The sequence below is a fragment of the Salvelinus alpinus genome, chromosome 1 (genome assembly GCF_045679555.1).
Source record: "Salvelinus alpinus chromosome 1, SLU_Salpinus.1, whole genome shotgun sequence".
Lineage (NCBI taxonomy): Eukaryota > Metazoa > Chordata > Actinopteri > Salmoniformes > Salmonidae > Salvelinus > Salvelinus alpinus.
Genome location: NC_092086.1, coordinates 48,108,151 through 48,122,454, shown reverse-complemented (window position 1 = coordinate 48,122,454; position 14,304 = coordinate 48,108,151). Strand labels below are relative to the sequence as shown.

The following is a 14,304-nucleotide window of genomic DNA, read 5'->3' as shown; positions in this document are numbered from 1 at the left end:
GGTCAAATAATACACACATGTCTCTTTCATTTATTAAAAACAGAACCAAACATGTCTCAATAGACAATGATTATGATGATGAAGAAAAAGCGAATGCTCCATATCTATCCGTGTTATGTGCTCTTGGTTTGTCATTGAAACCTAAATGACTTATTCAATACTGAGATCCTTCTCCGTTAATCACTTTGGGCCATAATGATGTAATGCCATCCTATCGTACCACCAGCAGAGGGGTTTCTAGTATGGGCTATTCATTTTAGTGGGATGCCTTCAGGAGGAACAGCCAACCCCTCTCTTGTGAACGGTCCTTTCACAGTCGATCAATACAACCAATCAGAGCAGCAAGGTCACGTTGCATCATCAGGTAAACGCCCACTTCACAGTATTGTCGCTCATCCCCACCTGTCTCTCTCTCTCTCTCTCTCGCTGACTCCCACCAGACTTCTCTCTAACATCACTGGAATCAGCCAAGGGTGAAGAACACATCAGTCAGGTATAGGGAGCGCTGTGTAATACAAAGACTAGGACAGAGACTAGAAGAGGACTAAGTAAACCAACAGAAGTTCCAAAGAAAAGGCACGCCCCTAAGAACAGGTCTAGGAACAGCTCCCCTTACCTCAAAATGAGTGTTAGCTAGTGGAGGACTGGGAGCAGACATTGTACTGGACCAGCTCAGGGGCAACCTCTCCCTAAACATACCAGTAGCATGGGCCAGCAGGCCAACAAAAGAGGAAACTCACACAACTGTTAAAAATAGTGCTAATAAAAATATCCCAGAATTAAAAATGAGCTCCACTGTATATTACATACCTGTTCTGTCTTCTATACAGATAAATATTTTCAAATCAATATAAAAATGTTCTGCTTATGAATAAATAATTTGCTAATGTGAAATACATTATCTCTCTCGAAGAATTGAAAAGGAAAGTCTGTACAAAATGCCTACTTATATAAATCCCCAAAGGAGGATGATTTAAATTGTACATTATAATAATTTAATCCAGACCTATGTGTCACACTTTCTTCACAATTATATTAATATTATACACAAACATCTTAACGAAGATATATTTATATATGTATCATTATTTTACTTTTCATTTCAAGTTTGCATGAACTATCTCTCTGATTGCCAGGGGCTTTCACTACGAGTGTCTCCACTCTCCACCCTCCACTCCTCATCCCCACTACCAATAAACCCCTCCAAGACTCAGTCATATTGAAATCTCCTGTCCAATAACACTAGTGCTATGGTGATTCAAAAAAGCATTGTCACGCAGTCTTGGGGTTCTCATCTTGGACTTTCCTGTGTAAAAGCAGCGAAGTGTGAATACCTCCCTTCCTCCCCATCACCCTGCCAGACACAAAAGCAGTGCTGGGAGTTATGGATTTGAGTGTGGAGTTGAATGTGTAAGTGAATTTCTTTCATTTGGCTTCACTTCATAAAACCCAGGGCTTGAGTCCTGCATTGCTACAGTGCAGCCAGTGTGAGGCTTAACTAACTCGCTGTGCCGTGAGCTTGCCGTTTTCTCGCTGACAGAACAGAGGGTGTGCTTATTGCGATGCCACGGCTACATTCTGACACACTCTGGTGTGTGTGTGTGTGTGTGTGTGTGTGTGTGTGTGTGTGTGTGTGTGTGTGTGTGTGTGTGTGTGTGTGTGTGTGTGTGTGTGTGTGTGTGTGTGTGTGTGTGTGTGTGTGTGTGTGTGTGTGTGTGTGTGTGTGTGTGTGTGCCCATTGTTCTGATCTTTACAGCCATGTGTTGTCGAAGCCACTGATCTGATTTGGGCCATCATACCAAGGTTCCTCGGCCTGCAAAAACACAAACGTGCACATGATCTGTACTGCTATAAGCAAGAACAGTATCTTTGGTGGGTCTCCAATGAAGCCAAAGTTCCAGAGGGTTCATGCAGATAGGTCCACTCTGTGCTCTCATGGGGAAATTGCAACATCGATCATTTTGTGCAATTATAACAGTACCATGGCAGTCAGACATACAGGTCCAGTGGGAACCTGAAGGGTTTGATTCATAGACACATCTCCCCCAAAGGACAGCACAGATAGCAAGTTGCAAAAAAGAATAGCCTTCTTAAATTCAAAAAGGGTGTCAAACAGTGACGTCCAGATAAACATGTCTAACCAGCCCTTTTACAGTAGAGAAGAGTTAAAGCACTTTGTTATTACACTAGCCTTCAAACATGAAAACCACAACCAATCTCCCACCTCAAGCTGTCTGCACTTGACACCGGCCTCGTTCACAAGCAATTGTTTTCATCTCAATGCCGCAAAGAATCAATTTCACGCATTTGTCTCCTGAACAATTGAAGAATGAACTAGGACTACACACAGCCATAACCCCCTAGGTCGCCTTGGTGACGCATCACAGAAGAAAGAGAGCTTCAGAGTGTTTGCTGGCGTAAGATTAACAGCAGGGAAACCATCGACACGTCTTTGATGAAAGTGTGTTTCTATCCTTATAACACTTCCGAGCTCTTAAGTCAGCTGTGAGGAATGGAGCCAGTGATCTGCGTAAGCACTCCGGTTTAAGGGGAGAACACTCATATACCCTGGAGCTGCCTTCGTACATGAACCAAATTATTCTCTGTAACATATTTCGCAGAACAAAAGCAGCCATATCCAGTGGCAACCTTACTACTGCACAACCAACAGCTGTGGGCTAAGCCCGCTTCTGTGTCGGGGGAGGTCCAGATAAACTCATTGTGGGTTTTATCTAGAGCAAATACTGAAAATACGCACAGGCCAAAATGAAACTCATTGTGGGTTTTATCTAGAGCAAATACTGAAAATACACACAGGCCAAAATGAAACTCATTGTGGGTTTTATCTAGAGCAAATACTGAAAATACACACAGGCCAAAATGAAACTCATTGTGCCACATGTCTTGTAAATAATCAGCTAAATAATAATCAGCTGGTCCACATCTCTGGTCCCTTTCAGAAGGGAATTAATTTGTGCCGTTGTTTCTCTCTCTCGAACATTCTGTTCCTTTTAACCATTCAAATCGATTACTACCTAAAGGACTGCATTATCAAACCGGTGTGGGTTAATTCATGACCAGTGGTTCTACAGTCATGAAATAAAGAAATGGGCAACCTAGTCAACAGTTTTGACTCAAAACAACTGGAGACTGTGCTTTTCATAAACAGTTTGGTGGATCTCCGTCTCACTGGCGTGTCGGAGACTGTGCGCGCATCTACTGCTGTATGCCTGTGCCTGGTCACGTGAGCGAGTGTTGAGTTCAGAGTGTAATCACTGCAGCAGGGAACGCCAGTCCAAGGCAAAACCCGTCAACTGTGGATACGTCCTGATTGTCGTGCAACATTCATGTCTACACATTCTACATTCTTTAACGATCAATTTCAATGTTTCAATATATTTTATTTTTTATTTTTTCCCTTCTTCGTGTACCAGCTCAGTCGTTAAATAACGGGTCTACTGTAATATCACATTACTGTTCCTATAATGTGCTATTGTGGGCGATACAATTGTGCGCAGACTCTCAAACCAGAGGACTTGAACAAAAGCAGCTCCCTGGCCTTTTCTTCCATTGCCAAACTGTGCTAATAGTGGGGCCATAGAGAACGAGGGTAAGAATGGCATCAGATGCCGGAGAGAAGAAGCATTAAGCCACTCCAGGGATGTAGCATTAGATAAACAGTGGAATGTACAGTCACATTGAATGGGATCCGTTTCATTCATGTAAAGTCTTTACAAAACAGGGAGAACTATAGCACCAGTTTAGACTTCTACACAGGTGATGCAATAAGTCCGAAATAAAGAAACGAACAAACAGAAAACTGTCTCAGAATGGAAACCACCACCTTGGTTTAGCTTTGTTTTTCTCTACAGATTCACATTGTGCCAGGTGATGGAATACGACTGCTATAGCTCTGAATACACACAACTACTGTACTGTACTCGTTGATTATTGCAACTCTACTCTGTATAATATAAGTCACAGTCTAGATATCACATCTACTCCACTAAGGTTCCATCCAGTAAGATTTGGCAAATGGTGCGATGATAAACTGAGGGTTCATAAAGTACTGGCACTGTTTTTCTGTCCACCCAGACCAGATCAGACCGGACCAGACCAGACTAGGCCGGATCAGACCAGACCAGACAAGGCAGTGGGAGGGAGAGGAGGCCGAGGCCCATCTTTGAGCTCTCTCTCTGGGGGTCTTGGGAACTGTCAGTACTACTGAGTGGGAGAGCCAGAGAGGAACCACCATCAACTCTTGTACTGTATAATTATAGATATGTGAAGATTCTGGCTGCTGGACTGAGACCAAGGGCAGCAAAGTGACACTCAGAAAGTCAACTCTGGGGAACTCCCCACTGATATGTGTTGCTGCATGTGACTCTTGGCATTGAGGGCTAGGGTAGAGGGCGGGGCTAGTGTGTTTGTTTTCCCCTTCATTTTTGGCATGTGATGTTGCTTTGATTGCGCTCCTCCTCCTCTTCCTCCTCTCATCCATCCTCTTGTACTTCACTGTGAGTTGCTAGGGGAGACAGGCTTGAGCAGGGTCTTGCTGCCACGTTCCTTGTAGCTGTTGGAGCTGGAGCACTGCAGGCTGCGGCCGCTGGGCTTGAGCCCCACGGAGGAGAGGTTGAGGGAGGTCAGGGGGGTCGGGGAGGAGGGCGAGGAGGAGGGGGTGGAGGTGGTGGAGGTGGGGGAGGTGGAGGAGGAGGAAGAGGAGGTGGTGGTTGAGGTGTTGTTGGAGTTGGAGGAGCGGCCGTTGGACAGGGGCAGGGAGGAGGCGCGCTGCTGCTCGCGGAGGAGGCGGTGTTGGCGGAAGGTGGAGGAGAGGAGCAGGGCCTCGGCGCTCAGGCTGGAGGCTGATAGGCTGGAGGCTGACAGGCTGGCCAGCAGGGCTTTGGCCTGGCTGGAGGAGGCTGTCAGGGAAGACAGCGCCCCCTCCTGGGGATACTTCCTCAGACCCGGGGCGAACACAGTCGAGGCCGAACTGGAGGACAGGCGGCCGGAGAAACTGGCAGCTTTGGTGCCTGACAGGAGGGGCTCAATACTGCTGCTGCTGTTCCCATGGGCCTATGGGTCAGACCCAGGGACAGACCAGGAAGAGTAGGAACAGGAGGAGGAACATGGAGAATTGGGGAAAATTGGAAAGGTTTCAGGGGGAAAAAGAGAAATGAAAAAAGAGAGTAGTCATATAGTTGGTAGTGGTCCCCGACAGCACCCTTCCATTCACACAGACATGCGCACACACAAACATACAGAACACACACACAAACACACCAAGGGGAGAGTGGTAGATATCTTATGCATCGTGGGTTCAATGTAGAACATGAGAGGGTACAGGAGTCAGAGACTGCCAATACCCATGTTAAGCCAACAGAGGGGAGGGGGGCTTAAGGGCGTGGACTAGGAGTAGCAGGGGATGGGGTGGGGGGTCAGATGCAGCTCTGTAGTCAGGTGGTTGAGGAGGAGTCTGGAGAGGACAGGCACGGGGCACAGGCTGGTCCCTCACTCACTGTGCAGGGTCAGAGGTCACAGAGGCGCAGGTGTGGGCCGGGTGGTACAGGATGGCCCAGGAGGATCACACAGGTGACAGGGTGGTGGGTGAGGTGGTGGTGGCGCCCCAGGAACAGGTGGTGTTGAGAGGCACAGGCAGGGTGGGGTAAGGGACGAGGGGTGAGAGGTGGGGGGTGAGGGAGGAGGGGTGAGATGAGAACATGAGACAAACACAGGAAATTCAGGTTAGTATCAGCTAATGTTGATGCTAGCCAAGAGTGCCAAATACACAGAATGAGACAATACATTCTTTTTTTTGTATTATGATACCAACAGTCTGAAGTGAAAATGTAACAGAAGTGTACAGGGGTTACACTGCTTTTGTCCGTTACGGTTTTGACAGTTTTTTTAATGGACGTCCGAGTCATTAAAAATGCAAAACACATTAAATGAACAGCATCACGCATATTCCCCTTTGTGTGATGCTAGAGTATACCACTAGATGGCGCTGTGTTGGCAGTGAGACATTATGGTAACGCTGTACACATTATACCGTATAGGGGTGTATTCTCTGTAAATGCAGTCTGCCAGCATTCAGTCTCTCTCATAGAGGAAGGCTGGAGGCGAGTGGCAGTACCAGGGCATGGGCAGAAGACAGGCAGTGCCAAACGCTAACAGAGCTATGCCAGAGCATGAGTGTGTGAGGGTCCCCTACTCTGTGATCAGTCCTACATCGGTGCCACTGGCTGATGACACCTGTCTAGACATCTGTGCTTGTGGCCAGGGGATGAGAGGAAGAGGAAGAGTCTGATGTGACTATCCCAACTCTGTATCATCAGTCAGACAGACACTGGGCGAAAGCAATACCAGGTTTTATATCAAAGGTCATCGTTTATTTAGAGGTGACTTTGATTAAATCCAGGATTGCAAATCATTTACTCTTGAATAACTCTTGTACATAGATATGTCAAAAGTTCTCTTCCACAATGTTCCCAAATAAAGGCAACCCACTATTTCTGAGAGGTTTCTACTCTGCCCTGCATGTTGAGTGGTTGGAGGGTGTTAGTGTGGAGACAGAGGCGATTTGGTCTGTGTGGTTGGTTGGACAGCAGGTGCGTGTTGTGTGGCCTGTGAGGCTTTAACCTGCTCTGTTGGCTGGTGCTCCAGTAACTCTGGTGCTGCTGTCTGCCCCCAGGGAAAGAGGCTGTTCCTTCTGCCTGAGGACACCCTCTCTCTCTCCTCTCTCTCAAGCCTTGCTACCGCGAACATTTATTCCGCTCTGTTAGTGCGGTAAGATAGCCTCCTCTCATCTCCCGAAGCTCAGAGCTACCTGCCAAAACACTGTGTCGTGGGACTGGCCTTTACTACCCCCCTCCCCCCACTAGCCTGCTTCACAGCCAGAAGTAATAAGAAGCGAAATGGGAAATGGAAATCGAGGATTGTGGTATGAAAAGGATTCACATTGTCATGGCCTCCTTGATCTGCACCAAGGCCAACGAACCGAAATGGTGGCTTTGAACTGTCTGTTCTTATAACAGCTCGGTGATTTAAAAAATCCTCTCACGCCTGGATGGCTCTGACGTCTCCTGGTACTGGAGCAGTGCCTAATAACAAGCCCCGGCAGAACGGCACTGAGTATCATCTCACAATGCACTGTTCAGTCTCCACCACACACACACACACACACACACACACACACACACACACACACACACACACACACACACACACACACACACACACACACACACACACACACACACACACACACACACACACACACACACACAGTACAGACAGATAACACAAATATGAAAGCTTTCGCACCACAGATAACGTCAATTCAACACCACTGAGGATAGAAGCAGAAAAGAGACAAACAGAGAAAAGATAGGAAGATGAAAGGAAAGAGTGATGACCAGAGAGAGAGAGGGTCAATGTAAGAGTTTGGGGTCAGGGGTCATCTCTGGGGAGAAGAGATCTCTTTACCTTCAGCTGTGGCTCCAGTAGAAAGGACACCCATGGTGGGCATATCTGGGTGGGTGTGAGTCAAAACAACAGCATCAGTAGGGAGTGGGGCTACTAACTTACAACTATGGGAGTGGGGAAACTAACTTACAACTCTATGGGAGTGGGGAAACTAACTTACAACTCTATGGGAGTGGGGAAACTAACTTACAACTCTATGGGGGTGGGGAAACTAACTTACAACTCTATGGGAGTGGGGAAACTAACTTACAACTCTATGGGGGTGGGGAAACTAACTTACAACTCTATGGGGGTGGGGAAACTAACTTACAACTCTATGGGAGTGGGGCTACTAACTTACAACTCTATGGGAGTGGGGAAACTAACTTACAACTCTATGGGGGTGGGGAAACTAACTTACAACTCTATGGGAGTGGGGAAACTAACTTACAACTCTATGGGGGTGGGGAAACTAACTTACAACTCTATGGGGGTGGGGAAACTAACTTACAACTCTATGGGGGTGGGGAAACTAACTTACAACTCTATGGGAGTGGGGAAACTAACTTACAACTATGGGGGTGGGGAAACTAACTTACAACTCTATGGGAGTGGGGAAACTAACTTACAACTATGGGGGTGGGGAAACTAACTTACAACTCTATGGGAGTGGGGAAACTAACTTACAACTCTATGGGGGTGGGGAAACTAACTTACAACTCTATGGGGGTGGGGAAACTAACTTACAACTCTATGGGGGTGGGGAAACTAACTTACAACTATGGGGGTGGGGAAACTAACTTACAACTCTATGGGAGTGGGGAAACTAACTTACAACTCTATGGGGGTGGGGAAACTAACTTACAACTCTATGGGAGTGGGGAAACTAACTTACAACTCTATGGGGGTGGGGAAACTAACTTACAACTCTATGGGGGTGGGGAAACTAACTTACAACTCTATGGGAGTGGGGAAACTAACTTACAACTCTATGGGGGTGGGGCTACTAACTTACAACTCTATCGGGGTGGGGCTACTAACTTACAACTCTATGGGAGTGGAGCTACTAACTTACAACTCTATGGGGGTGGGGCTACTAACTTACAACTCTATGGGGGTGGGGCTACTAACTTACAACTCTATGGGGGTGGGGAAACTAACTTACAACTCTATGGGGGTGGGGCTACTAACTTACAACTCTATGGGGGTGGGGCTACTAACTTACAACTCTATGGGAGTGGGGCTACTAACTTACAACTCTATGGGGGTGGGGCTACTAACTTACAACTCTATGGGGGTGGGGCTACTAACTTACAACTCTATGGGAGTGGGGCTACTAACTTACAACTCTATGGGAGGGAGGAAACTAACTTACAACTCTATGGGAGTGGGGAAACTAACTTACAACTCTATGGGAGTGAGGCAACTTACTTACAACTCTATGGGAGTGAGGCAACTTACTTACAACTCTATGGGAGGGAGGACACTAACAACTCTATGGGAGTGGGGCTACTAACTTACAACTCAATGGGAGGGAGGAAACTAACTTACAACTCTATGGGAGGGAGGAAACTAACAACTTTATGGGAGTGGGGCTACTAACTTATAACTCTATGGGAGTGGGGCTACTAACTTACAACTCTGTGGGAGTGGGGAAACTAACTTACATCTCTGTGGGAGTGGGGAAACTAACTTACATCTCTGTGGGAGTGGGGAAACTAACTTACATCTCTGTGGGAGTGGGGAAACTAACTTACATCTCTGCGGGACTGGGGAAACTATGGGGTGCACCTTAAAGCTCTATGGGTCAACTAATATGGTGGGTGGATGGGCACCTGGCCGGTACAGTACCCTGGGCAGTATAGTATAGGTAGGCATCTGAGTGTTGAGGTGGAGTAATGAGAGACGACAGACATCCATGGCATGTTATGTCAATACAAACAGCCTGTCAGTCATTGAGTAGTAGGGAGATTGACTTCTGCGATTGAAGTCATATGTTGATTCAAAATGCTCTGAAATGGGTTTAGTAATGTCTTTGTTACTGTTGTTGTTGGCGCTATCTTAATTAACTTATGGCTTGGTGTTGACTCTGAAAGAGATTGTTTTGAGTGTCTTTCCTTTGGGCGAGGGGATAGTCTTTTCACACAGCCTATTTTCAGTGTAATTGTTTGCAACAGTCTGTGGACAAAGGGAGCACGCTGAGATCCTGTGTCCTCATACTGAAATAATGGGATTAATTTTCCTCTCAGTGGGCTAGAAGGAGGCCACTCCACCCCTACAGCTTTCCAAAAACAGGGAAGAAGAGGGAGGGAACAAGAGACACACGGGGAGAGAGAGAGAAAGACAGAGGTGGGAAAAGAGAGACACAGGGGGGGAGAGAGAGAAAGACAGAGAAAAGAGAAACAGCAAAATTGAGAGAACAAGAAATAATAGGGATGAAAAAGATTGTGCAGTAAGGAAGGAGTGAGTGAATAAAATGGAGGAAGAGAGAGAAAGCGAGTGACAGCTGAAGGGAGCACACTGGGGGGAAGCACTGAACACTGGGGGGAAGCACTTCATACTGAATAATCAGTGATTGCACTGACACAACTGAGTACTGTACTGATTAGCCTCAGCTTACATTGGAAGACAAGGGCATTAGAGATTCCTCCCATGTTTACCTATATAGCTACTAGTCAACCCAGTCTCATAACACACTCTCTCTATGTATTATATACCTCTCTCTCTCTCTCTCTCTCTCTCTCAATTCAATTCAATTCAATTTAAATTCAATTGACTTTATTGACATGGCAAGTTATTATTACTTACATTGTCAAAGTATACATATCGAAAAATTTAAATAAAATATATATGTATATATATACACAAAATATATATATATTTATATATAAATAAATGGTGGGATTAACAGCAATAATAATAGTAGTAGTGGACATGGGATTACCATTAATAACAGCTACAACAACAATATTAATCAGAACAACAATACATTAAAGCAACAGTAGTAGACCAGTGTCAACATGACTGAGAAGACACATGACCTGGTACGAAAGACAAAACAAAACTAAGCTAAATGGGAAATATTATCAACGTTACTTTGCATTTTTCACTGGCTGTCCCTCAGGCTGTGGCAGGAGGACACATATTTGGCTGCCAAAACTGCACATTTTGGCTTTTCACCCAATAAATATTTGAATTTTTCTTCATCTTTTATAGTTTCAAATTCTTTGTATTGAATTATAATTTTGGGAAAGAAATATGCTCTTAGGTCTGAGTATTTGTCACAGTGTAGTAGGAAATGTACTTCTGTCTCTACCTCTCCCCTGGAGCAGAGTGAGCACAGCCTGTCCTCCCTGGGCAGCCAGGTTTGTCTGTGACGACCGGTCTCTATAGCCAGACTGTGCTCACTGAGTCTGTACCTAGTCAATGTTTTCCTCAGTTTTCTATCAGTCACAGTGGTCAGATAGTCTGCCACCATGTACTGTCTGTTTAGAGCCAAATAGCATTGAAGTTTACTTTGATTTTTTGTGGTGTCTTTCCAATAGGTTATATATTTTTCTTTTTGTTTTGTGATGATTTGGTTGGGCCAGATTTTCTGAGGGCTGTCCCGAGGCTCTATGGGGTTGGTTTGGGTTGGTGAACTGAGCCTCAGAACCAGCTGGCTGAGGGGACTCTTCTCTGGTTTCATCTCTTGACATTGTAGAGCTGTGTGATGGAATGTTTTAGGGTCACTTGTTTTTAGATGGTTGTAAAATTTGATGGCTCTTTTTTCTATTCGAATGAGGAGGGGATATTGGCCCAATTCTGCCCTACATGCGTTATTTGGAGTTTTTCTTTGTACTTGCAATACAGTCTTGCAAAACTCTGCATGCAATACTTCAATTGGATGTTTGTCCCATTTAGTAAATTCATTATTAGACAGCGGACCCCATACTTCACTGCCATATAGAGCAATTGGTTCTATAACTGATTGAAAAATTTTGAGCCAGATTCTAATTGGAATTTCAATTTTGATGTTCCTTTTAATGGCATAGAATGCTCTTCTTGCTTTGTCTCTCAGCTCATTCACAGCCATGTGAAAGCTACCTGTGTTGCTGATATTTAGTCCTAGATATGTGTAGTTTTTGGTGTGTTCTAATAGAACTGTGTCCAAATAGAATTTATATTTGTCATCCTTATTTCCGGACCTTTTTTGGAATATCATTATATTTGTTTTTTTTAGGTTAACGGTCAGAGCCCAAGTCTGACAGAACCTGTGAAGATGATCTAGGTGTTGCTGTAACCCCTCTTTAGTGGGAGACAGCAGCACCAGGTCATCTGCGTACAGCAGACACTTGATTTCAGTGTTGTGTAGGGTGATACCAGGTGCTGCCGATTCTTCTAATGTTTTTGCCAATTCATTAATGTAGATGTTAAATAATGTTGGACTTATTGGGCAGCCCTGTTTCACTCCCCGCCCCTGAGAGAAGAAGTCTGTTTGCTTGTTGCCAATTTTAACCGCACATTTGTTTTTAGTGTACATTGATTTAATAAAATCATATGTTTTCCCTCCAATACCACTTTCTATTAGTTTATAAAAAAGACCTTTGTGCCAAATTGAATCAAATGCTTTCTTGAAATCTACAAAACACGAGTAGATTTTGCCTTTGTTTTGGTTAACTTGTTTATCAATTAGAGTGTGGAGGGTGTAAATGTGGTCTGTTGTACGATAATTTTTTAGAAATCCAATCTGGCTTCTGCTCAGGACGTTGTGTTCGTCAAGGAAATGATGTAGTCTGCTATTTATAATACTGCAGAGAATTTTCCCCAAGTTGCTGTTAACGCATATTCCTCTGTAATTATTTGGGTCAAATTTGTCTCCATTTTTATAGATTGGTGTGATCAATCCCTGGTTCCAAATATCGGGGAAAATACCTGCAGTGAGGATAATGTTGAAGAGTTTGAGTATAGCCAATTTGAATTTGTGGTCTGTATATTTGATCATTTCATTTAAAATCCCATCAGCACCACAGGCCTTTTTGGGTTGGAGATTGCATATTTTTTCCAATAATTCTTCTTCTGTAATTTGGGTATCCACAGGATTCTGATAGTCTTTGACTGCTAATTCAAGGATTTGTAATTTATCTTGTATATCTTTTTGTTCTGGGCTCTTTGTTATATTGCTGTAGAGGTTTGCAAAGTGATTTCTCCACATATCCCCATTTTGGATAGCCAACTCCTCATGATGAGGTTTGTTTAATTTATTCCAATTCTCCCAGAAGTGGTTTGATTCTATGGATTCCTCAATTCCATCCAGCTGATTTCTAATGTGCTGTTCCTTTTTTGTTCTTAGGGTGCGTTTGTATTGCTTCAGTGTTTCCCCATATTGAAGGCGTATATTTTTGTTGTCTGGTTCTCTGTGTTTTTGATTAGATATATTTCTCAATGACTTTCTTAGATTTTTGCAATCATTATCAAACCATTTTTCATTATCTGTTATTTTTGGTTTGCTCTTATGCTTCTTTAGATTAGCCAAGGAGGCTAATTTGTCAAATATAAAGTTTATGTTCCTAACGGCCAAATTTACACCTTCATTGCTGAAGGAGAATGTTAAGGCTAAAAAGTTGTCCAGGAGAGATTGTATTTTTTGGCTACTAATTGCTTTTTGGTAGATGTCTGTACTGTTTGCACTCCATCTATAGGCTTGTTTAGTACCATGTAATTTATTGGGCCATGATGCTTCATGGTTGGGTTCTGCTCTTCTCAGATACACTGTGATTTTACTGTGGTCTGAGAGAGGTGTTAGTGGGCTGACTGTGAAGGCTCTGAGAGACTCTGGGTTTAGGTCGGTGAGGAAGTAGTCTACAGTGCTGCTGCCAAGGGATGAGCTGTAGGTGTACCTACCAAAAGAGTCTCCTCTCAGCCTGCCATTGACTATGTACAGACCCAGTGTTCGACAGAGCCTCAGGAGCTGTAATCCATTTTTGTTTTTCACTTTGTCATAGTTGTTTCTGTGGGGGTATGTGGGGAGGGAAAGGTTATTGCTTCCTGGTAGGTGTTTATCTCCATGACTGTTAATAGTGTCTTGTTCTTCTGCTATTCTAGCATTCAGGTCTCCACAGACCAGTACGTTGCCTTGGGCCTGAAAGTGACTAATCTCTCCCTCTAGAATGGAGAAGCTCTCTTCGTTGAAGTAGGGTGACTCTGAGGGGGGAATGTATGTGGCACAGAGGAAGACATTTTTATCTGTCAAGATAGCTTCCTTGTTGATTTTTAACCAGATAAAGAATTCTCCTGTTTTGATCAATTCGATTGAATTAATTAGTTCAGATTTATACCATATTAGCATTCCCCCTGAGTCTCTGCCCTGTTTGATTCCTTTTAATTTAGTGGATGGTATGATTATCTCCCTATAACCTAGTGGACAGCCAGTGGAAACATCACCTCTGCACCATGTTTCCTGTAGTACTAAAATATCAACATCATCAATTTCTTTCAGGAAGTCTGGGTTTCTGCTCTTTAGCCCAAAAGCAGAGGACTTCAATCCTTGTATATTCCAACATGCAACGTAAAAAGACTTCATAACTTTTTTTTTCTCTTTTCTTTACCTTTCAAAATGAGACAAACACTCATAATCCAAGAAGAACCATTAAAATAGGATTTTTCAATTAAAGTAAACTCTTATTTTGCAAATGTGATTTGTTTATCATTTAGATAGAATTTGTGTCATGCCACTTGGGTGGATGTAGTGTGAGAATGGTGGAGTTCTTGTGCTCATCTTACCATGACCCTCGGCCCATCACATGTGAGCATAGTAGACTCAGCATTTGTTTAATGTCACTCATTTGGTTGGTGGGGGCT

At 44.1% G+C, this 14,304-nt stretch overlaps 1 protein-coding gene across 5 annotated transcripts in view; it reads right to left on the bottom strand.

The window, feature by feature from the left end:
- Positions 1-2,824: 2,824 nt before the first annotated feature.
- Positions 2,825-14,304, bottom strand: part of LOC139578454 (SRC kinase signaling inhibitor 1-like) — a 193,764-nt gene continuing 182,284 nt past the window's right edge. For 4 of the 5 annotated variants that reach the window (XM_071406062.1, XM_071406071.1, XM_071406100.1 and 1 more), the window contains one exon: positions 2,825-5,073. In XM_071406062.1, coding sequence (XP_071262163.1) covers positions 4,513-5,073 — 561 coding nt within the window. In that variant the 3' untranslated portion in view covers positions 2,825-4,512. Of the gene's footprint in view, positions 5,516-14,304 lie in introns of all 5 variants that reach the window. The other variant, XM_071406091.1, reaches the window with a different exon arrangement.